The sequence below is a fragment of the Taudactylus pleione genome, unplaced genomic scaffold (assembly GCF_031769625.1).
Source record: "Taudactylus pleione unplaced genomic scaffold, aTauple2 ptg000043l, whole genome shotgun sequence".
NCBI lineage: Eukaryota > Metazoa > Chordata > Amphibia > Anura > Myobatrachidae > Taudactylus > Taudactylus pleione.
Window position 1 is genome coordinate 13688334 of NW_028284445.1, and position 25357 is coordinate 13713690.

Below are 25357 nucleotides of genomic sequence, written 5' to 3' on the forward strand. Positions count from 1 at the left end.
AGGTGCTCGTCCATATCTTTATTGTAACAACTGAAATTATATTCATCTTCTTTAGAAGTAAATTCTTCAAACAGTCACAGGATGGGAAAATACTTTCAAAATTATTATATCTGTGACTGCCTTATTTTAAGAAAGTGGCGAAAAAGTATAAATCTAAAATTCACAAAAACAATTCAATAGGACCATAACAGTACCTAATGTATATATTTGTCTGAGATGGGACACTCTACTAGCTAGCTAAGAGGGCAGATTATTATGGAGGACAACCCACCAGGAGGGGAATTTGAAAAAGAAAATGTGTTGGATCACAAAGTTTTACTCAATGATCTTTACCAGAATACAAATGGATTGGAAAGCCTTCACTGGTGAAAGCAGATGGATATTATTGTTGCCTGGGCATCCACCAGTTTTCACAGACTATAAGATTCTTTGCCCAATGCCCTTCCATATAATTGTCAGGATGCCCATTGCCACAATCCCTGGGTGTTTCTCCCAGCTTGCTTGATTTGCCAAAGCAACCCTCAAGTTACCGGATGAACAGAATAATGCAATCACATGATCACACTGCAGTGAATCATTATGAAGGGGGCCCAGATTAGCAGAAGCCTTCCCATTGGCTCTCTGCTCTTTATAAGGCAGGAAGCCCAGCCTCTCATGCCAGTTATAGCTAAGGTTACCACCCATCCTGGATTCCTCCGGCAGTCTGGAAATCCTGAACACTGTCCGGAGTCCTGAGACATAATATTCCCATAAAGGTGGTGTTCAGAAACCTAGCTGCTGCTGTTACTGCCATCAACTCTAGCAATATACTATTATATAAATATATACAGTCAGGTGCATAAATATTGGGACATTGACAGAATTTTCATATTTTGGCCTCTATTCACCACCACAATGGTTTTGAAATGAAACAAACAATGTGTGCTTTAACTGCAGACTTTCAGATTTAATTTGTGAGTAATTACATCCAATTCAGGTGAACGGTGTAGGAATTACAACGGTTTCTATATGTGCCTCCCACTTTTTAAGACCCTACAAACCCTACACCAGTAATAGATCAAGTTTTGTCCAAAGGCCTTATATTTGTACCTACCACCAAACCTGATTTTTTTTTACTGGAAAATGTATTCCTATAAACTTAATCGGACATTAAAAATTAAGGAGCACTTTGGGAAAGTCCCCGCACAAGGGTGGATATTATTCCCCAATAATTAAAGAAGTTCTTACCTACAGTACGTCTAAATTTGAACCAATGTGTAATAACTCATCAGTAAAAACATATTCCAGATTATTAGACCAGGAAGGTCTTAATAAAGAACAAACTTATTCTAACCATAATTTAAATAAGGAAGAGTCGGAGGCTTTAAAATCCCTGTCTACAAGGAATGACTTTGTGATTCCTAGCGCGGACAAGGGAGGGGTTGTGGTTATCCAAGATCTGTCAACATACCAACAAGAATGCCTCAGTGTCACGAGCTGCAGTGGCTCATCTGTAACGAACGTCCCGGTCGTCGATAGGAGATCACTTCCGGGGTTTTTTGAGCTGTTAGGAGTTCCTGGACACGTGCAGCACTAAACTCAATAAGGCAACTGTCAATCTATTCCCATTCCTGGCCACATAACTGACAATCAGATTATTTCTCAGGAAAAGTCACACTAATAATTCCTTATGATAATTGTAGCTGGAGATATTATTTCTTGTAGATACCTAAAGTATCCATGTGTTGAAGTACTGTACTCAATCTACATTTAAACCAGATAAGACATTGTCCATCTTCACATTCCATTGCTGAAACCATCTATCCTATAGTGCAGAGGTTCTCAAACTCCGCCATTACTGTCCATGTTGTAAGTATATCCATGCTTGAGTCCAAATGGTTAATTCAAACTGATCGAGGCATGGGCGTAACTAATAGGTGCAAGGGGTGCAGTTGCTATGGGGCCCTGAGCTGAGGAGGGCCCATCGTTCTTGTCAACGTTACATGTGTTATATACATTTTACAGCCATTGGGTGATACATAGGGGCCTTTACAAACTTTTGCTATGGGGCCTTCAAATACCTAGTTATGCACCTGGACTGAGGTACTAATTAAGTCATCTGTGCTCAAGCATGGATATCCTTAAAACTAGGGGTGAGCGGGTTCGGTTTTACTCGGTTTTACTCGATTCTTATCGCCACTTTACCGCAAATTCAGTTCGATTTTATTCGCTATCCAAAACACGTGTTCGGCGACAGCCAATAAAAAGATCCGAGTAAAACCGAGTAAAACCGAACCCGCTCACCCCTTAAAACGTGGACTGTAATGGCAGAGTTTTTCAACCTCTGCTATAGTGGAAAAAATATACACAGTCTGTACTATTAAACATTAATCAGACAAATGATTGTATTGACTGTCTGATTGTTCTACTTTAGGTTATAAATTGACAATATTCTTTTACAGAGTCTTATTTTTTTTAGCTGCCTTAAGACTCCAACACATACAACGAAAACCAGTATTTGAAAGCTAAAATAATTAACTTTTCATCGGCTAAGCCATCTCGGAACTTGTCTTGTAGCTTCCCCTGTGCCTGCTGTTCAAGGTCTTTGTCAGAAGATCCCAGTGGAAAAGCCAGATTGAAGTGAAGTTGCAGCACAAGTGAAGAAGTAGTTATACCTCCAGCTTGCTCCATTCTCTTGACATTTCTTTAATATTGTTAAGAATCTCTTGTCAGTTTGTGACATTTGTTAAGTGATAAATTAGAAAAAACTCCAGAACAAAATTAAATTTGTAATGGGGCTGAGAAACAAGTTATCAAAGGTTACACAAAAGTAATGAGGCACTAGATGTTTACTTATTACTGTGGGGATCCTCTGTTCCCAGACTGACTGAGGCAGACAGAAATTGTGTGACTGATGTCGCTGTGAGTGGCCTCTGTGCTTATTTTCATATTGGTGTCTTCATCCACCGCTCAGCAAACCCGGGTTCTCTCAAATTGTTATTCCTGGCAGATCTATTTGCTGCTATTATTGTTTTCTATTATGATCATTACTCTTTTATGTTTTCTAGAGCTAAATGCATTCTCCATCAGCCATCGCACATTATCATTTGAAAATTGAGATACTTCAAACATCACTTCTGTATATTATGCAGAGGAAGAATCATAAACAGTTCACTTCCATATACTATAATCAAGGGGCTAAGAGAAATAACACTACCTACAGAATCTTACCCTCCATGTTATCTATAGCTCTTGTTTTTCCAGTTCTGATTGCAGTTGGACTTGGTTTGCAGGTCTCAGTAGGTGTTTTAAAGGTCACGCTCTATGGCACTTTTGCCTGAGCAGATTCACTATCATATCAACACCTCCAGAGAGCTACAAATAAATGCTAAAGTAGCTATAAATGTATCAAAACAAAACAAGAGAAGCAATGAAAGCAAAGAAAACAGCAAAGTTAAAGTATTATTTAACATAGAGCCTAATTCGGAGTCGTCCACAATCGCCATGTTTTGGCAAATCGAGCGATTGTTTGCCACCATGCATGAGTCTGAGTTGTACTGCATGTGCGTCAAGTTACATTATTGTACTCGTACACTGCTAGTCTGTATTCACAGTGTGATTGACAGGCAAAGACTGTTTAGGGGGCGCAACGGTAATGTGAAGAAAAAAAAAAAGCAGGTGTGTCTTTACTATTTCAGAGGCATATTAAATCCTGCATCTGCGAACTCGTATGCACGAAACATTAATCCGGCGTCTCAATTACGTCGCCCATTCTGAGTGACCTTGGAATCACTGAAGAAGTCGATGTTTGCCGGATGCACGTCTGATGCTGTGTATGTGTAAACAGTTGCGTACAGCTGCGAAGGCTCCGGTGGGCGTCTCATTACAAGTCCCGGTGGCTATTTCATTAGCATGTTTTCACATATCCACAGCTAATAAAACTACAGCTGCGGCAGCAATAGCGTTCAACTGTAAATCAGGACCATATTTTCATACTACACAAAAGGTAATACATTTCAGGTACATTTACTAAGCGTTGGTTTGGACAAGCAGCTGCGTGTTGGTGCTATTCCCAGTGGTTTAGTAAACTGCCGATATACTAAATGTAAAACTGCTGTGAAACCACCAAACTTTAGAAGCTGCCCGCTACACATTGCCATTTAGATTTTTGTTTTATAGAAAAGAATAAATGTCCAATTTACTAAATGGAGGTTTAGTAAACAGTTACAAACTCGCCAAGAAAATGAAGATGATCATGACAGACACATGACAGACACATGACAGACAAATCACAGACGCATGACAGATGCATGACAGACAAATGACAGACACATGACAGACACATGACAGACACATGACAGACACATGACAGACAAATCACAGACGCATGACAGACGCATGACAGACGCATGACAGACACATGACAGACAAATCACAGACGCATGACAGACGCATGACAGACTAATGACAGACACATGACAGACACATGACAGACACATGACAGACAAATGACAGACGCATGACAGACACATGACAGACAAATAACAGACACATGATAGACACATGACAGACACATCACAGACGCATGACAGACATATGACAGACAAATAACAGACACATGACAGACACATGACAGACACATGACAGACACATGATAGACACATGACAGACACATGACAGACACATCACGGACTAATGACAGACACATGATAGACACATGACAGACAAATGACAGACACATCACAGACGCATGACAGACACATGACAGACAAATAACAGACACATGATAGACACATGACAGACACATGACAGACACATCACAGACGCATGACAGACACATGACAGATGCATCACAGACACATGACAGACGCATCACAGACACATGACAGACACATGACAGACACATCACAGACGCATCACAGACACATGACAGACACATGACAGACGCATGACAGACGCATGACAGACACATGACAGACGCATGACAGACGCATGACAGACACATGACAGACACATGACAGACACATGGCTGAAACCATTGCAAGTTTATCTTGCTTTGAAAAACTGTGGAAAAAACTGCCCTAAAGTAAAATGGAAAATGGGACAAAAAATAATTTAATAATGCTCCCTTGAAGTAAATACTTATATTGTACAATTAAAGCATTTAATACTATTAACCCAATTAATATATTTATTTTTCTGTCTTGTCCATCATGTTCAATACACCAGATATAAGTATTGTGTCTATTGCTGTAGTACTTTATAAGAGGATGTTTCTGTCTGGTGTATTGTACATACTCCCCCACACTGTCTCCTATATGTCTATGGGCCTGATTCACTACGGAACGCAACTGCGAATGCAATGGCGATTACGCATGCAGTTCAACTGCGATAGTATGCTAATTAATTTGTGATTGCAATGCCATATACGCAGCACTAAATAAGGACGCCCCCCTTACCTTACATACATCCGTGATGTTTAGCAAGACTGCGAAACCATCAATACAATTGCGTACCATCGCAGCCTCACGCACACTTGCACAAGCCCTGACCTTACTCAGAAATTGCTAACTTCCATGCATGCTATCAGGCCTCAGGCTGCGTAGGCCATCATATTGGATAATTTATGCCCTAACACTCCTGCATTCGCCCGACCCCCCCCCCCTTCACCCTCCACAAATGGCACTTCCTGTCAATCACTCTGCGATGGGTCTGCGTAGTCACTTAGATTGCAGTCCCGATCGCAATGGCTAGTTCGCGCACTGACTCCCATTTGTCCAGTTCTATTCCTGCAGTACTATGTAAGAGGCTGTCTCTGATTGGACATACTCTCCCACACTGACTCCCATATGTCTATTCCTGTAGTACTGTGTAAGAGGATGTCTCTGATTGGACATACTCTCCCACACTGACTCTCATATGTCTATTCCTGTAGTACTGTGTAAGAGGATGTCTCTGATTGGACATACTCTCCCACACTGACTCCCATATGTCTATTCCTGTAGTACTGTGTAAGAGGATGTCTCTGATTGGACATACTCTCCCACACTGACTCTCATATGTCTATTCCTGTAGTACTGGGTAAGAGGATGTCTCTGATTGGACATACTCTCCCACACTGACTCCCATATGTCTATTCCTGTAGTACTGTGTAAGAGGATGTCTCTGATTGGACATACTCTCCCACACTGACTCTCATATGTCTATTCCTGTAGTACTGTGTAAGAGGATGTCTCTGATTGGACATACTCTCCCACACTGACTCCCATATGTCTATTCCTGTAGTACTGTGTAAAAGGATGTCTCTGTCTGGATATACTCTCCCACACTGACTCCCATATGTCTATTTCTATAGCATTGTATATTGCGGCGTTTGTCTTGTATATGTAGTTTATTATTTTCAGCTCTTAAATAATATATTGGCAGTTAGAATGAAATAAGTAGGATGTCATTATTACATAAGGCAGTAGGATAGCAGTTATACTGCAGTAAGAAAGGAGTTTCCTATATCCATGGTTACATCCTAGATCTCTCTTTCTGTACAGTCATTGTGGGGTTCCCCGTAGATTACCAGTTGTTGCTGTCAGATATACCTACTGCAAAAATGTGTCCATTTCATTATCACCATAATTGGAAATAATTAATAATCGAAATAGCAGAGAATTTAATTACTGTATTAATATATTTTATTTAAATATTGTTTAGTCCTCATTCATTCATTCTCTTTGGATGTGTGTTGCCAAAATACTCCTTCATGGACCAGTAAAAAACATGATTTATATATAGAGCTGTAGCTTTTAGCTTATTAGTCATTTGGAGGCTGACCCTTGAAATGACTATCTACTGTATAGTATACCCAGGAGATGAAGCACTGGTGCCCCAGGGCTGTTAGCAATCAATGTCTCTATAAAACCAGCTGCTCTTAATGTTATACTAAATGATTATGGGCTTGAATCAGAGTTGAGTGCAGGAGTGGCAGCCACATTGCATGCGAAAGAAACATTTGCCTGTATTCAGAGTTTGCTGCAGCCATACGGCTGCACCCCCGTATCATTCCGCTTGTGAAAGTAGCTTTTATCACTATTAGTGCACATTTGCACCAGGTGTACCTGATGCAAGAGATTCATCTGAGATCAAAAGATCACTGTCTACGCTCAATTCTAAATAGGCCGCAATTCTGCTTATACGCCACCTACACGCCCTCAGAGCACTTATCCGATGTGTGAACACCCTGCTGTCGCCCAGTTACTGCCACTCAGCAACAAGTAGAGATACGACTGAGATTCCTATGACTCCTTGATTCCTATCACTTGTAGTTGCTGAATGTTATACATGCACAAGATCTGCCATCACAATGGACTTGCACACAACTTTGTATCAGCCCTTATGTTTCATTGTGTTAATCGCGATTGAGATCTTTAAGAGACATCAGTGTCACAGTGTTCACCGGTTAAAGTGTTTTTAAACCAGTAAACTTTACTAAATATATTGTTGCTATCTTATCAGCTGCCTACTGTTGTCTTGAGGCATGTACAGTATTTATACAATCAGGTTCTTTTTGTTGTCCAGGGATACGACATGACTCTGTATTGGATAAGTCAGCTATTGGCAACAGGAGGATGCGAGCCTTCACCTGCGGCCTCCGGACGTCTTATCTAGACCTGACTTATCCAGTCAGCTTAGTAGTAAAGTAAGGAATAAGAAAAAAGAGAAAATTCCGCACAGAACTCAAAGTAAGGATAATAGTAATAATCATTAGTAGAAACCAACCGTTAAATTTTTTAGATACAACTGTATCAATAATTTTTGTTGGTGGTGCTCCCACAGCCCAGTATTACATAAGTAAAAAGGAAAAGAGGGAAAGAAAGGGCTAGTCGCTGGGGCACTCTTAATGACAAATGTCCACTTTAAATAATATTGACTAGTTAATTATTAAGGATGGTAACAAATACACCCTACATAGTACAAATGTTGCACAACCATATATAAGCTGCAAATAGGAGAGGTAGGTAATTTGAACGCATTAACAATGTATAATCCAACAAAATTCCTATCATTAAAAATTAACTTTTAATCAAAGTTGTATTAAAATTTAATTTTATTATTATTTAAAGTGGACATTTGTCATTAAGAGTGCCCCAGCGACTAGCCCTTTCTTTCCCTCTTTTCCTTTTTACTTTTAGTAAAGTAAGGAATAAGACCAAATGGGAGTTGCCGACTGCCGACTTACTTTGCAGGAAGCTCATGAAGCACATCCAATTAGAATAGGAGAGAGTGCAGTGTATTCTGCGCCAAATGTTCTCCCTCCTTCATCTGCTGCATACCACCACTATTACAACTGCAAAGAGCTGAGCGAGCATCTCCATTGCCCTGCCCTGATTTCCGAAGCTCATCAACATTGAGTATGAGTAGAAGAGTGGTGGACCATGAGACTGACCGCTGATCCAGATTGCCACCTCCAAAAACAGTTCAAGTAGGTAGGGAACATGCAAGGTGATGAGGTGACTCACCAGTTTCTTGTCTATATCTGGCAGAGTGTACTGGATAACTTTGGCATGGACTCACACATCAATTGGGTATTCAACACCAAAGACTGTCCTGCCTAGTCTTAATCTGGATGGCTTTGATTCAAGCATATGGACCTGAACTGTTTTGGGATCAGTCATGTGCGGGTGCCAAGGTTGGGTGTTTTTTTAAGGTAATCTGAGGTCCTGTTTGAGGCTTGGAGGTTGGAAGGCTGCACATGGGGCTGCCCATCACTGGGATAAGATGTATCCAAAGATCTGGACATTAAATGTAAGCATAAGTACATTGTCATAAAACACAGAACTAAGGACCTGATTCAGACCCGGTCGCTAAGTTGCGCTCGCTCTGAACGATTTTCGCCCGTCTGCACATGTGTATAATTCGCAGTGCGCGTTTGCAATCTGTTTTTGGTTGCTCGCAAGCCACTATCAGGTCGCTAGTGAGTGACAGATAGTGCTGTTTTTTGTGGGTGGTAACAGGGGAAGGTGCTTGTAAACGGGGGAGTGGTGTTACGGACGCAGGCGTGTTAGGCCACCAGAACGCTGTTTAAAGGGCGTGCATAATTAACAAAGTAACGTCATTGTTCACGTCACCTGCATGAATTTCAGTCCGCACTGATCGCTGTGCTTGCGGCGGGTTAAGGCAACCTCAAGGGTTGCGAGCAGCTCCGATGGCTCTTGATGTTCCCAATTAATTCTACATTTCCCGGAGATGACGTGTTGCGAGAGGCAAGGGGGCATCTTTATACACTTGCGAGCACACTTTGCCGTAGCTCGCTAAAACACAGAGGGTGTCCTTTTTGCAAGCGAGCGGCCGCAACTTGCGATCGGGTCTGAATGAGCGCCTAAGCTAGGAAGGTAAAGAAAAGTAATGTACTGTATATAGTGCAATTTGACATTTAGAATCCAATAACTACAAAGGTGTAAACTGCCTTAATTCTTACAATTCTAAATACTTTTTAAATAGAAGGCGATTGTTTGCTGCATTCTATGGGTCTTGTCTAAAGAAAGACACGTGTATGCTGCTCCCTTGATCCATCTGTCTGCCTGTGTGTATACATAATTACTATGCCCTTATAAATAAATATATTTACTCAATTTGTGGAACAAATCCATTTGCTATGGTTTATGTCAATAAAAAAAATGTGACACTGGCAGCCGGAAAACATTCATTTGCCATACATGGATGTTCTCCACGTGCCAATGTCAATTTTCATCACTGCCAACCATTGCTGCTCTGATCCTGCCCGTGAATGAATAACACAGGATTTACTATTCACACATGATGTAGCTATATGTTGGGGTCACAGCTTATCTCTCCATAACACAAATCATATTGATGACATTTGTGTCACATGATGCCGAAATGTAGATCTCATTCTGATTTACAGTATCTCCTTCTGTGATTATTTCCACCAATCCTCACAGATAAATTCTGTTACATTTATGATATCCAGGGCCCAGATCTATCGCTCTCAGAGAGGGAGCATAATCCCAGTGCACAGCTGTTAATGACCTTGAAATTTGTTCAGCGCAGCGGAAGGTATAATTTGGACAGGGATATTATGGATCGCAAAATAACGTGCTGTAATTGTGAAAAAATTGCTGCCTAAATTGAAGGTTGATGACAAACTGGTCAATCTCTGAAAACTAATTTAGCACTGTTTTTATTTGATATATAGATATAAAACACACATATGCAGGCTCCCTGTTTATATGGGTTTCATATGGGTTGGGTACGAGATACCGGTGGTGGGGTTGCCGGCACAAGTAGGTACAGTAAGTGCCCTAACCCTAAGCCTCCCCACCTTGCAGCCTAACACTCCCCCTAATGCCTAACTCTAACCCCTAACCCTAATACTTATTGTCGGGATGCCGGCAGTCGGGATTCCGGCACCGGTATTCTGTGCACTGGCCTCCCAACAGCTGAGACTACATCCCGTTTATACATCCATTTTACAACAGATTACATATATGCAATCAACCCTGATTGTTCTAGGGCAGTCCCACCACTCAACAGCAGCAGAGGGGTTGTCTCTCATAAAAAGCGGTGTGGTCTTTTTTTAAAAGGGGTGTGGCTTGATCAGAGTAAAGGTGCCCACACACATACCGACTTTTCATCCAATTTGGCCGATTTCGACGAATCGTGACGACAGATCATGTAAAAAATGGCCAAATCGTGAGTTTCTACACTTGATCACGATGCCGATGCACGTCCCCGCTCGTCGTACATCGCATCTTCAGATCTGCCGTGCTGTAGGGCAGATTAGCCAATCTGGGATACAATGCACTGGCTGCAAGATAGATCTTAAGTCAGATTGGACATTTTTAACTCAAAATCGTGACCACGACTGCCTGGGGAGAGTTCAGGGGAAATCGTGTACATTGGCTGATTGGGAGCAAGCCGGTATGTGTGTGGGCACCTTAAGGGTTGAGGTTTATTTTGTCTTAGCATTCCCATCAGCTGAGCAATCTAATGAGGATGGAGTTAATGGGCATGATTCAGAGTTGGGCACAGACATGGCCGCGGCAGCATCTTTTGCTGCAACCACGTTTACGTCTTTATGTTAATGCCGAAGCCGATTTTGATAATAGTAAGATGTCCACTTGCAGAGGTGCAAAGCAGTCTCGCTGCGTGTTCAGATGCACCATCGGACGCACCATCAAAACTTGCACCAGCCCTATGGCACGCACAGTCCATCTGAACATGGCATCCCGTGTGAACAGTTCTGCGTCTTTAGATGCAGTCACTGTCAATGACACACCCGTATCTGCCTAGCCACCCCCGTTAACTCCCAGGAATGCCCACTAAAATCCACACTCTCTGCGTCCCCATGGGGTAACCATCAGGACGCATGCACAGTTAAGCAGTACGGAATCAGGTCCAAATGTCTTTTAATCAAGTCACTGAACCAGCTTGACTTGTAACATCTGTAATCCTCTGTAACAGAGGGTAGGCTATCACTAAACCTAAAGACACAACCACACACATACACATAGTTGTGCCCCCACCATGTCCTGAAAACTTACATTCATTATTTTACCTTGTCAGGTCAGCTCTTCTTTAGAAGAGGTCAGTGGAGCATTTGTTGAGCTCCAATAAGGGCTCAGCGCAATTCCTGTCTCCTTGGACTGAGGCTGCACAGCTGGAAGGTCTAGGTGTCCCACCCCGTTGCTATAACACACTTTCAGGCCAACTCGATCTTTGTGCTCTGCGGCCGCACTGGTAACCCAGTCTCCCTCTCCCATCAACAGCAGCACACAATATATGAAGCAGAGAGACACTGGGGTAGATGGAGGGGAGCCATCAAACAGGCGGCTGCAATGCTGCTTACTAACTTAAATTGGGTGGTTGATACAGGCCCACCATCTCCTTTCCAGCAGCCTGTGCCGCGGCCAGTGAGTTTGATTACACTGAGAGCCTGTTCAGTTGCAGGCTGCCACATTGTATCCCATTGGACAGTCACCGGCAGCCTACCACTGCTCTGTGGCGCCATAAGTATGACGGCTGTCAGTGGCTGCGGATCAGAGCAGTGTTGAAGATCCATTCTGTGGTGAGTGGCAGTGGCGTCCCTCCCCGTGGTGACACCCTGTGCGGATAGGATTGTAGTGCGCGTGGCAAAGCCGGGCTGCCCCCGGAGTGTGGACTGCCCCCGGGGACCAGTCTGTGTGCAGTGCTGGCTCCCTCAATGTGTCAGGAGCTGAGTTCTGCACGTAATGCTACGTGCAGGAGTTGGCACACTTGTGGGTGGCCCAACCAGATTGGGCGGCCTGGGGCACTTGCGCCAGGTGCCCTTCCCTAAATCTGGCCCTGTGTGAGGGTTAAACTGGGATTTCATGTGTACAACAATTAGATAATGGGCACGTCATGCAGGGTTGCATAAAATTGGATTTTTTTTTAAATAAATAAACAATTAAAAAAGTATTTATTAGATTTAAATAGGATTTACATTTTTTTTTAAATAAACGTCTAAAAATGTAAAACGTTTACTTAAAAAAATTTTAAATAAAAAATCCTATTTAAATCCAAAAAATCTGATTTAAATCAAATAAATCCATTTTTTATGGTTTTTTTTTTTTTTTTTTAAATCTGATTTTTATGCAACCCTGAGTCATCATGTCATGTAGTCAGAATTGCAGACTATTCAGAGGTGAGCGTAAGCAGAGATCTCGCTAATTTCAGCTGGATCTCTTGTACCTACTGTAGGATAGGGCTGTCATAAGTCCACAACGGAGAGATGGGGCGATGCGGTCGCATTTATGCGGATTTCTTTGAGAACAGGTGGTTATTTGCATTTATTTCTAAGCATGCAATATGGCAGCACAACTCAGGACTTCTGTGTGACCTTCTTTGGGATTGCATGTCCATATGGAAACACACAATGGGGTCGATGCAATAGCGGGCGATGCTCGTGATGTGCCCTTGCAACGGCTTGTAAACATCAGCAACGGCACACAGTTGGGGTTTTTTTGCAGCCCCATCTGGCTGTGTAGAAAAATATCTTGTGGCATATGCGGGCACTAGATCGTGGGCCTTGTTGGCATCGATCCGCAGATCAAATCAATCCCTAAGGGCCTAATTCTGAGTCAGATCTAATGCCGATATTCGCGTAGATGGTCAATGTTTTTCAACTATTAAATCAAATGTTGCACAGCGCATGCATCCCGCGGTGTGTGCCCACGGAGTCACAGTAGCAAATAAGATGCATGGTCTCAGCAATGTATTGGAATTGTATTGGGCATTCCTTGGCAGTGACTGGGAGGTGGCTATTCAGACCCACTGTCTTATGGGCGTGTTATGGGAATGCTGCGGCCATACTCGGACAGGGGTTCTGCACCTAGCGTGGGGCTGATGCAAGATAGTTGTGTGTAAATAAGCGTAAAGTGGACATCCCAGTCCTTGCACCGTCAGACGCACACTTGTACACCAGGGGAAGGGTGTTTACTAGCAATAGCATAAAGTCATAGACACGACTACATTAATAAACATAGCAGCGTGCCTTATACACATCTTACATAGTGTAAGGGGGTGTGGGTGTAACAGAAACATAGCCAAATACGACACATGATTGGGCAGTAAATTTGGAAGGATATTAAAGGTTTTGGAAAGAAAAGAAAAGCAGGAAGGGTCAATCTATATATTACATTGTATTGTTGGTTAATATTGAACAGCGGAGAACAACAACCAGAACGATTTTTTTTGTATTTAGAATTATGCAGATATAAGTGAATATTCTTTCTGTAACAATTTTTATTTCACTTAATACATACTTACATTTCAAGCCTGATTTGCAGTCAGAATTCAGTGACTCATACAAATACTGAATAATGAATATTTGTTCTAACGATACATTATTGTGATTTTCGTAGGGAAATGTGTTGGCTATACAGTGCAGAATAACGAAGATCAATGCTCTATTTCTATGAATATCACACGGTATCCCCAGTTTACATTTTTGTATCTATCTGACACCTGCATTACTTTCTAGGCATCAAAATCCCAGGAGACAGACTGAAGGTCTTTTTTTTTTGCTATTTTAAAAAACAGGCAAAAAAAAAATGGATTCATTTAACATAATGAGAAATAGTTTTCTCCCTAGTGGGATAATGCAGATGGAGAGGCATGGCAGGGATGGCAGGTATGGCAGGCATGGCAGGGATGTTATCTGGAGTGGAATTGCTTACCAGCAGGTGATGTGCTTGTTTTCTTTGCTGGAAGTAAACTCCTGCGGGGCGCGTTTGTGCTGCTACACACTTCCAGTATTGTCCTAGTCGTACCCTTGGGGATTTCCTTTGATGGTAAGACTGTATTTTGAGTCGGATGCTCTTCATTTGTGAAGCTTGTACTAGCTGGAAATGAAAACAGTGCACATTTGTAATTATTATAACTAAAAAATCAGACTATATAGTGTATAAGATTTGAAGTATCACAACAACAATATAACATATTTTATTACAGGACATTAGGAGAGGAATATTCGGAAGAATGACAGCTTTGCAGAAGGACACAGGCAATGAACCACTACTGAGAGATACCCTGGCATTCCCTTTTTCCAATAGCCAAAAAGCTGAAACACGGCGGACGTGTCGGTGAGAGTGGTTGTGTACATAGGTGCTGAAAAGCTAACACAGGAGGCCATACTTGCACGGAGAAACTGCATCTATTACAGGACTGGTGCAGTGGTGTATCTATAATGGGTGCAGTGTGTGCGGGGCACACGGGCCCCCGGGTCCAGGGGGGGCCCTGCACCGCACACCCTGAACCCATATTATGTTAGACTTACCTGTCCGTTGTCCCACATCGGGTGTCTGCGCTGCTCAGAACACCGGAAAATGGCCACCGCGCCCATTTTCCGGCATTCTGCGCATGCGCAGTAGACTCCGGGCACATTCTAGTGCCCGGAGTCTACTAAGGCTCCGGTGGCTGGCTAGCCGCGTCAGTCAGCTGCCGGCCACCGGGGTGAGAGGAGGGGACCCCGCATGGGGAGTGCACACGGGCCCCCTCCTCTCTTAAGACGCCCCTGGACTGGTGTAAGTTTCAATGATGCAACTGATGGTGGTGTCTAAGGAAGCACCAATCGGTGTTACTGCGTGTATAGACGCAGCAAGTGGGCGTCCCAGTCCTTGCACATTTGGATGCACGGCTGTACACCAACAGACGCAGCTGTGGGCTCTTCTCTTAATCATCCCCTAAGAGTGCATTTCTAAGAACACACAGAACAGAGGAATTGGCCTAATAAGAAGTGGGGCTATATATATATATATATATATACACACACACATATATATATATATATATATATAGCCCCACTTCTTATTAGACCATTTCCTCTATTCTATGTTCTATATATAAGAGATGCACACACACACAAATATGAGCGATGTAGCACATACTGTAATTCTCAGAGCTGTACATAGTCGCACATCACCAATAATAGAATTCCCCACTTTAAGGGGTAAATTTCCGAAGATTCAAGTTTGCTCGAGTTTGCAATCTCTGGAGAGTTTGGACATTTTTTTCCACCCGCAAATTTACTAATGACAAACTCGGGAGAGAAATCTCCTTTGCTACGGGAAAATTCTGGAGCATTAGCAAACTCTCTTCACTTTCACCATCGGCCAAACTCGAGTAACTTTTCACTAGTGAAGAAAGGATTTAGGAATTTACCAAGATGAGAGTTTCTAAACTCTCATGAGAACAGATAAAACTCCTGTAAAATTTTGTGAAATCAATTCACTTGCCTGTGAGCTGCGGAGTTTGCCAGAAACATACACAGATCAGTGTAATCCATGTATGTTTCTGCCTGTAAATAGTAAATGAAGGGTTAATTTATAAAAAAAAAAAAAAATGATGTAGGGTCCCCCTCCAAAAGCATAACCAGCCCCGGACTGCTCAGCCAGTCCTGGTGCCAATAAATTAAGAAAAAAAAAACGAGTAGTGTTCCACCGTAATTTAGGAAACAGCACCTGGCTGCAGGGCCAGTCCTGGTTTTAAATATAGGGGAAAAAAAAGTGTACGGGTACCCCCTATATTTAAAACCAGCACAGGACCCAAACCGACCAGGGAGTAATGCCACAGCCAGGATCACTGGGACTCCACGGCCAAAGCATTCACAACCCCAGGCCAGTCAGGCCAAGCCAGTGATCTCAGGGGAGGTGGGGACCCTCCCAAGAAGGGGTCCCCCCCCTCTCCCAAAACCCCAGATTTAGTCTAAAGCCCGGGGCTCTTCCTCGCACCCCTGGGCTGTGGGTACAGGGGTAATAATGGGGGAATTAGTTCAAAACTATTGTATTTTACAGTAGAACTATAGGTGCCAGCATGCCTGCCCTTTTGCACTTGTGGAACTACAAGTGCCAGCAGGCAGCCGGCACCCATACCCCCACTGTAAAATAATAGTTAAATAACCACAGTACACACACTGTATGCAGTATAACTTTAATACATATACCTATCCCACTCATACATACTTGCCTACTACCAGCTGTTTACGTTCACTTCTCCCGTAGAATCCACTGGGAGTATCTGTAATAAAGATCCCATACTCACCTACATCTTGGTGCTGGTCTCCGTAGCATCCCCGAGTGATCCAGACCAGACACTTACCTTAGCGGTATATGTGTGTGACCACGTACACTGCTAACCAGCTCCTGACTGCTCAGTGTGAACTGTCAGGGGCCGGCAGCCAATCAGCGGCTGCAAACTGTACAGCGGCCGCTGATTGGCTGCCGGCTCCTGACACTTCACACTGAGCAGTCAGGAGCCGGGGATGCTACAGAGACCAGCGCCAGGATGTAGGTGAGTATGAGATCTTTATTCCAGGTACTCCCAGTGGATTCTACGGGAGAAGTGGACGTGAACAGCTGGTAGCAGGTAAGTATTTGTGAGTGGGATAGGTGTATGTATTAAAGTTATACTGTATACAGTGTGTGTATTGTGGTTATTTAACTATTTATTTTACAGTGGGGGTTCGGGTGCTGGCCGCCTGCTGGCACTTGTAGTTCCACAAGTGCAAAAGGACAGGTATGCTAGCACCTGTAGTTCCACTGTAAAATACAATAGTTTTGAACTATTTCCCCCATTATTACCCCTGCACCCACAGCCCAGGGGTGTGGGGAAGAGCCCTGGGCTTCAGACTAAACCTGGGGTTTCAGGAGAGGGGGGGGCCCTTCTTGGGGAGGTCCCCACCTCCCTTGAGATCCCCGGCTTGGGCTGACCGGCTTGGGGTATGAATGCTTTGGCTGGGGAGACCCGGTGATAGGGTCCCCTGGCTGTGGCATTACACCCCGTACGGTTTGGGTCCGTTGCTGGTTTTAAATATTAAAATTATATTTTTTTTCCCTATATTTAAAACCAGCACTGGCCCTGCAGCCAGGGGCTGGTTCCTAAATTACGGGGGAACCCTACACGTTTTTTTCCCTGTCATTTTAGGAACCAGGACTGGCTGAGCAGCCTGGGGCTGGTTATGCTTTTGGCGGGGGACCCCATGTCATATATTTATTTTTTTTAAATTAACCCTTCATTTACTATTTACAGGTAGAAACATACACGGATTACACTGATCTGTGTATGTTTCTGCTGAACTCTGCAGCTCACAGGCAAGTGAATTGATTTCACGAATTTGGACAGGAGTTTTATCCGTTCTAATGAGATTTTAGAAACTCTCATCTTGGTGAATTCCCAAATCCTTTCTTCACTAGTGAAAAGTTACTAGTTAAAATTTGGCCGATGGTGAAAGTGAAGAGAGTTTTCTAACTGTCCAGTATTTTCCTGTAGCAAAGGAGATTTCTCTCCCGAGTTTGACATTAGTAAATTTGCGAGTGGAAGAAAATGTCCAAACTCTCCAGAGGATGCTAAATCGACCAAACTTGAATCTTAGTATATTTACTCCTATGGGTGCACAAATATGCACTTTTTAGTACTAACTCCTTTGCTCTGTATGCTGGCCATAATATCCATTAACTTTTCTTATTAAACGTCATTAAGGTCTTGTGCATGTTTAAAATGTTAATGTTCCCCCAAGCTATTTGTCATAATTTTATTGATAAATACAATACCATCATGTTGTATTCCATGATATGTCACTGTATGATCCCGATTCTTATGTGAGATATTTGTATTTCATTTTATTAGATTATTTGTTTTCCCTATGTCACGTCGTTGATATACCAAGAAGTGCTGTGTATCACTCTTGTTCAATGAAAATATTATAAAAAATAAGAATAAATAAAAACAATACCATGATTTACTGCTGCATCCCATAACAACCCTGATCTAAAGATGCACTAAACAAAAAAACCCATTACATATCAGTATAAAAAGTTCTTAAAAACACTGACATAGGCTAGACATATGTAAATAAGCAATGCTTGAGTGGAAACAAACATGTCCGTATTTTATTCACTAAGGTAAAAATGTTTCATCCTTTACACATTACACCTAAGTCAGTCAGTCACTGACCTGGCTGAGGGGTCTATTTACTAAGCAGTTTTAGGAGACAGAGTGAAAAGTGATAAGGTACCAGCCAATCAGCTCCCAACTGCCATGTCACAGGCTGTGCTTAGTAAATAGACCCCTGAGTGTCATTTGTTTGCTTTCATATGTTTTTCACATCCGTGTTGGTAAACCTTATTCCTTCCCTCTCTGGGGAGAGATTACTGATAATTAAAAAGGAGGATGTAACATTCTTCTTCAAGTTCATTTACAGGTTAATGGCCTCTCACTGACAACGACTGATGAAAATGTCCACTCTTTTTAATTAATAGTCTGTTAGTTCCTGTCAATATCAGTGGGCAAGTAGCAAATCTCAATAATGGTGGCATACTGGGAGACACTTGGCTAAAGGAGGAAGAAAATGTTTTTTTTTGTGCTTTTTTTTTTTAATAAAAACTTTATCAATTTGGGAGGACACATACAAAAAGTGAAAACAATGGAAAACACAAAAAGCACATCAATTACACCGTCCAAATTGTAATTAAAATATAAAAACATAGAAAGAGGAAACAAAATATAACAGTGTCACGTCATAAGAAAAAGGGAGATGGGGAGGCTTGGAAGGGATGGGGAAGACACGGAGCAGGCGATGGCAGTATATCCAGGTGATAATATTTAGGGTAAGGATTTTAGCTTCGCTGGCTGTTTTGAAGGCAGGACCAGTGTGAAAGGGGCGACTGTCTTTGAAAAGCTAAGATGCTAAAGAGATCAGGCCTATCCAGGGGCGTTTCTAAAAAGGAGGGGGCCCGTGTGCAGTCTCCGGCACGGGCCCCCTCCTCTTCGCCCGGCGGCCTGCAGCGCACTGATCTGTGCGCGGCCAGCACCGGAGTTAAAGACTCTGGGCACTAGAATGTGCCCAGAGTCTATAGTGTATGCACAGGTAACCGTGAAAATGGCGCGGCGGCCATTTTCCATGTACTGCACATGCACAAACGATGGGAAAATGTCCGCCGTGGCCATTTTCCAGTTGTTTTACAGCGCCGGACGCCCGCGCTGGAGAGGTAAGTTTTATTATGGGTGCAGGGTGTGCGGTGCGGGGTCCCCCTGGACCCAGGGGCCCGTGTTCCCCGCACACCCTGCACCCATTATAGATACGCCCCTGGGCCTATCATATAGGTAGTAGGTAATTCATACCTCACATATGTCCTTATTTTGGCAGGGCAGTCCGATTTGTCGGGGCCGTGGGCAGCGGTATCCTGCTGAGTGGGGAGGTTTTGAGACCCCGTCTCCTCCACTGCTCTGCTAAGGAGATCAATGATGACCCTCCAACATGACCCCTTCCATCAGGTATGAACTGCTCTGCTCTTGGACTTCTGTCTTTATGATTGCCGTCACCTTTGTCCAACTAGTTAATTGATAAGAACGTTGTTTCAACACAGGTGACGACAATCTTAAATTAAGAGAGGAATCCAGGAGCAAAGCATTTTGTACCTGATGGGAGGGGTCATGTTGGAGGGTCTGTAGATGCCATGCACATGACGTCTATTATTCACTGGAGAGATTGACTGGGGGCATGGCCAGCAGTTCCCAAAACCCTTGACATGCCCCCAGCATGACGAAAATGTGGAAGTGGCTTGAGTGTACAGCATTTCCCGTGAGGCCACATCCCTTGCCCTGAGGCCATGCCCCCTTTGCAAATCTGTGTCCTGATTTCCCTTTCTACAAAGTTGGGAGGAGTGGGTCATTTTATATTTGCATCATGTTAATGTTGCATTGAGCATGCACCAAGTGACTTTGGTACTTATTATCTACACTTTCCGTACTGTAACGTATATGAATTGTGTACTGTGGGCCTGATCAGACCCGGACGCTATTTGCGCTCGCTCGTTCAGAAAAAGGGTCCGGATATTTAAATAGAGCGCTTGCTCTTTGCGGTCTGTTGATGCCTCTATGTCTGAACGAGCGAACGAAACATGCGCTCGCTATTTTGTAAAGACGCCCCCTGGCCGCTCGCATCATACGTCATGTCCGCTATTTATTAGATTAATCGAGTACATCGAAAGGCGTATGAACTGCTCGCTATTCTTGTGGTAGCATTTTCCGACCGCAATCATGCGAGTAATTCAGACTAAAAGATAACCAAGTGACGTGGTCGATGACGCTGCTTTGTTAATTATGCACACCCTTTAAACGCCCGTTTTGACCGTTTGGCACGCCTGCGTTCAGATCTCCCCTCCCCGTTTTCAAGCACCTTCCCCTGTTACCACCCTCAAACGCCTCATCCTGTCACTCAAATTAGCAGGCATTCGCTATTTTGCGAGCACACGATTTCCGACCGCACTGACTGGTTGGCGCATGCGCATTATTACAACCCATACGCATGCGCAGATGTGCGAACATCGCCCGGAGCGAACAAGCGGCGCTTACGAGCGGCTCTGAATCAGGCACAGTGTTTGTTGAGGATCTTTTGTACTCAGATTGAATCCACACCTCCTACGTATTCCTGGTGTGTCAGTTATTTGCAGGGTTAGACAATCTGCATCTGACGTTCACTGTGCACATTTTGTGGCTGATTGTGATTTGAACACAAATTGGCTATATTTGCAGGTAGTCGCGGAAGTTTGTTTTAATATCTTATGGTGATGTGAGATTCCATAGGGCTAATAGGAGAATTTGTGAGTCTGTAAGCGGGAAGCAGTGTCACCCACTGATTTCACGCCAGCGGTCACAACTCATCATTAGTATCAGCACGTGCACCATCCTCATGTCTGATGAAAGAGATCCATCAGAAACTGGCTTCCCTTCCTTGTATGCACGGCTCAGAATCGCACAGAACTCAAGCTACATGCCCAACAACACGCCAAAGACACTGCCTCAAGTCTGAACAATTCCGTGCGATCATGTAGTCACCTCCCAGGTTCCGCCCCAATACGCCCATTTCGCGGAAAGATAGCTCTGGCCAAGTTCAGTCCGGCACCGAATGGAGATGCACAAAAAGACATAAATCTGCATCTGCGCTGTATGATAAAACTTTGCTTCTGGGCCCAGAGATCCACCAGATTCAGAGTCAGCCTTTATATTAGCACTTAGACACAATTGTGTATAAAGCTATACACTGTATGTACCAAGCGACGGAACAGAACAATGTAACAGTTGCACGCGCCGTACACATTGCACGATCCAGTGTAAGGCAAGGCGATGTAACGTTCCATGCTGCTTGTAGCACCACGGCGTCCTTCATTGCATTGTCCCATCTGTTGTGCAGCACAGCAGATGGGACGATGCAATGAACGTCAATCGCAAATGACGGATCGGCCGTACACACTGCACGATATATCGTTCCGATCTGCAACAGAGCGATATATTGTACGATGGATCATATACTGTGTACCCAACTTTAGTCTGAATGAGATCCTTAGTGTAGGACAGAGAATGGGAGAGTCTGAAAGTGATGATCTTATGCAGCCATAATGTTAAAGCCATTTTCCTGGCTATCCTACTCAGGAGCGGGGGATATTCTTCTTGTATAAAGCGTCATGGAGGTAGTTCCATAAACTCCAAGAAAATTAATGTTGTTTTGTTGCCGCTTCAATTGGAAAGAAGAGATACGTTGGGCCTTATCATGGAGGGAGCCAAAGCAATGTTTACTTTTTTCATTTCAAAGTAATCTTGCTGCTAGTTTATAATATAATATATAACAGTGCAAAGTTACATCATTGCAAGTTGAGGCGTAAAATATTTTTCTACACCTTTTGGTAATAGTATTGGGGACTCATGTAGACATGGGAAAAAACTCACATACCTCCCAACCATCCCAATTTCAGTGGGACAGTCCCAATTTGAGGGTTTTGTCCTACTGTCATTATCTGATACTACATTGTCCTGATAGCTGGGCATCTGGGGAGATATGTCTGTTGACTGATGGTCTCCATACTAGATAAGCAGTGAACAGATGTCACTGGGATTGCAGTAGGTAACAGATGATACAGATGTGTCCTCAGACGCCTCAATACGCCACGCAGCGTGTCTACCCTGGCGTGAGTGAGCTGCCAGGTCCCGTGCACCTCTGCTAGCGTTGGGCGTCTTTTTTTGCTGAAAATGCGTCTAAGTCGCAATGCGACAAGGGCCCACCAGCAGACTGTGCTGATTAATGTGATATGTGACACTTGCATATCTGCGTGCTCCTGAGTCTGTATATGAATCACAACAGAACTTGGAATGAAAAAGGTTGCGGCTGCTACATTGTAGCACGTTCAGAGACTCAGTCCCACACATATATACAGCTATAAGTGTGGCATATCAAATTAATCAGCACAGTCTGCTGGTGCATCCTAGCCACATCGCATCGTGTCTAAGACGCATTTTTGCCAAAAAGAAGCAGAAAAGACGCCTGGCGCTAGCAGTGTCTCGCAGGACCTGGCGCGCCGAGAGGAGCTTTTTAGCAGCAAAGATGTTGAAGGGGGATCAGAAGCAGATAAGGGAGAGCATGGCTCACTTCAGCACTACGCATGTCCCAGAGTTTTAGCCAAGCCCCATTTCCCCTACATGATGAGGCCACCTTCAGTGTTTATAGCTTTGGTACATCCTCATTTTTACTCAAGTAAAAAAACAAAACAAAGAAATATTCAACTAGCAACACCTCAAACTGCATCCTGGTCATAAACACACATAGGGTAGGAACACAAGTGTGCACACTCCACTGTAGCGTACAGATGCAGCTTGACAATGTGGAGTTAGTAGTAAATGGAAATTGTAATTACTCTATTATACACAATATTACATGGTCATATACTTAACAGAGAATATTGTCTTGATAGTTATCACTAAATGCAAAAGTCACATTTTCAATATAATTAAATACAAACACAAATCGAAAATACAATTTATATTAAATTTCACAAAAACATTTGCTGTTTTACTCTTTAGAAAAATAAATGGGAAATGTACTTTTTCCTGCAGTAGTCCAACTGGAAATGGTTATTAAGAAATGCTAATAGACGGCCGCAGCTTGATATAATATAGAGAAGATGCTAATGATCCATCACCTGGAGGGATCAATACGCAATCTGACAATAAGAATCAGCTAGATAGTGCTGCTGATAGTCAACATCATCGTTGTGCGTTATTACACCTTCGCCATAGGAAGGTGGGTTTAGCTGCTGGGGGGGGGGCACATTTGGTGAAACGTGGCTGTTATTTGTTTTTGGAAAGGGATCTGAGGAAGTGACGCATGTGCAGGCGAAGGGCCAGGCAGGCACAGTCCACGCGCTGGGACCAAACCCACAAGCTAAGTAATATGTTTTTTGGAAGCCCTGTCCTGGCGCACCTGCTTTAATAAATGTATGCCGTAATATTTAGATTTTGCAAGTCAATGATACCCAGAAATATACATACAGTATGGACATATGTGTAGGCATTTTTGCTGCTCCTCTACAGTACGGTTATGCAAATGAACATAGGGGCTGATTCAGGTTGGATCGCACCTGTGGTCGTGGCTGCGATTACGCACGCAGTCTGACTGCGATGATGCGATAATCCAATGTGATCGCTATGCCGTCGCAGCACAACATAAGGACGCCCACCTTACCTTACACACATCCGTAATACTGTGCAAGACTGCGAAACCATCGGTAACATAAAGTACCATCAGAGCCTTACGCACACTTGCACAATGTCAGAAACTGCTAACCTTCCGGTATGCAGGCACAGGCTGTGTAAGCCATCACAATGCCTAATTTATGCACGCCCCTACAAAGGCGTTCAAATGCACTGGCGTCACCTCTCACAAATGGTGCTTCCTGTCAATCACTCTGCGATGGGTCTGTGTAGTCACTGCAGTGGCTGGTTTGCACACTGCGATGCATACACATGCGCAGAACGCAACAATCAGCCGATAGCGTGCGTAATTGCAGTTGCAATTTACCTGAATCAGGCCCGTAGTCTATTGTTGCTGCTGCTACAGTAGTCTCAGAATTTTGTGATCGTTATTTGATGCTTCATAAGACAAGCCAACCCTCCCTATGACAAGAAGCAATGGTGTATTCTCTATGGGTTACCCTGACTCGTTTCACTGAGAGAAGAGAGAAAGGGAAGACTGCAAAGATATAGTTCTAATCTGCACCTTAGCCACCTCCCCTCCCCGCACCTGTTCATTACTGTGCCCCATTAGTGTGAGTGTGGCCACGATTTACTGTTGCTCTAAAAGGTCCTCATACTAGACTGACCCCTCAAATTTAGATTGTTCCACCAAAATCTGGACAGTTGGGAGCAGTGGCGGCTCCAGAGGTGGGGCTACAGCATAGTCCAAAATTCAAATAGGGGAGCTACACCAACTGCCAGTGAGTCCCGGCAGGCGATGTTTGGCAGCGCTTGGGGTGGCAGTTGGTGTGGCTCCCCTATTTGACTTTTGAACTGTTCTGCAGCCCCACCTCTGCAGCCACCGCTGGTTGGGAAGTACTGTATGTAGTGAGCCAGATACCTTAGATAGTGTAACAATATTGCGACACTGATAACAGTGATAGAGTAAACGTGTCAGTAGCAAGGGATTACAGAGTGTGGAATGTAATTTAGTTACGTGGCAGTGGAAATAGTGTTACTATTATATACAGTAATAATGTGTCATGAAATCTCTTGATACAGTGACATATATGTTGGTGATACCTATACCTTAAGCTGGTGATACCTATACCTTAAGCTGGTCACTGGAAATGGTCACCGGAGATGGAGGGGGGGATATGATGCATTGTACCCATAATATTGGGATATGTATTTCATACTAGTGAAGAAATTGGAGTTTTAGCTGCTGAATTCCCTAGCACTGATTTTATGCAATATATTGTGCATATGTACTGTATGTGTTTATGTTTTATTGGGAATAAAAGAGGCAAAGATAGGACCAGAATTCTAATAATGAAGGCGTTCC

The 25357-nt window shown here is 43.4% G+C and overlaps 1 protein-coding gene across 1 annotated transcript in view; it reads right to left on the reverse strand.

The window, feature by feature from the left end:
* The window catches only part of MTUS2 (microtubule associated scaffold protein 2), a 486382-nt gene that overhangs the window by 178066 nt on the left and 282959 nt on the right, over positions 1–25357 (reverse strand). Inside the window, exon 4 of the mRNA XM_088460265.1 lies at positions 14190–14354. Coding sequence (XP_088316391.1) covers positions 14190–14354 — 165 coding nt within the window. The remainder of the gene's footprint in view (positions 1–14189; positions 14355–25357) is intronic.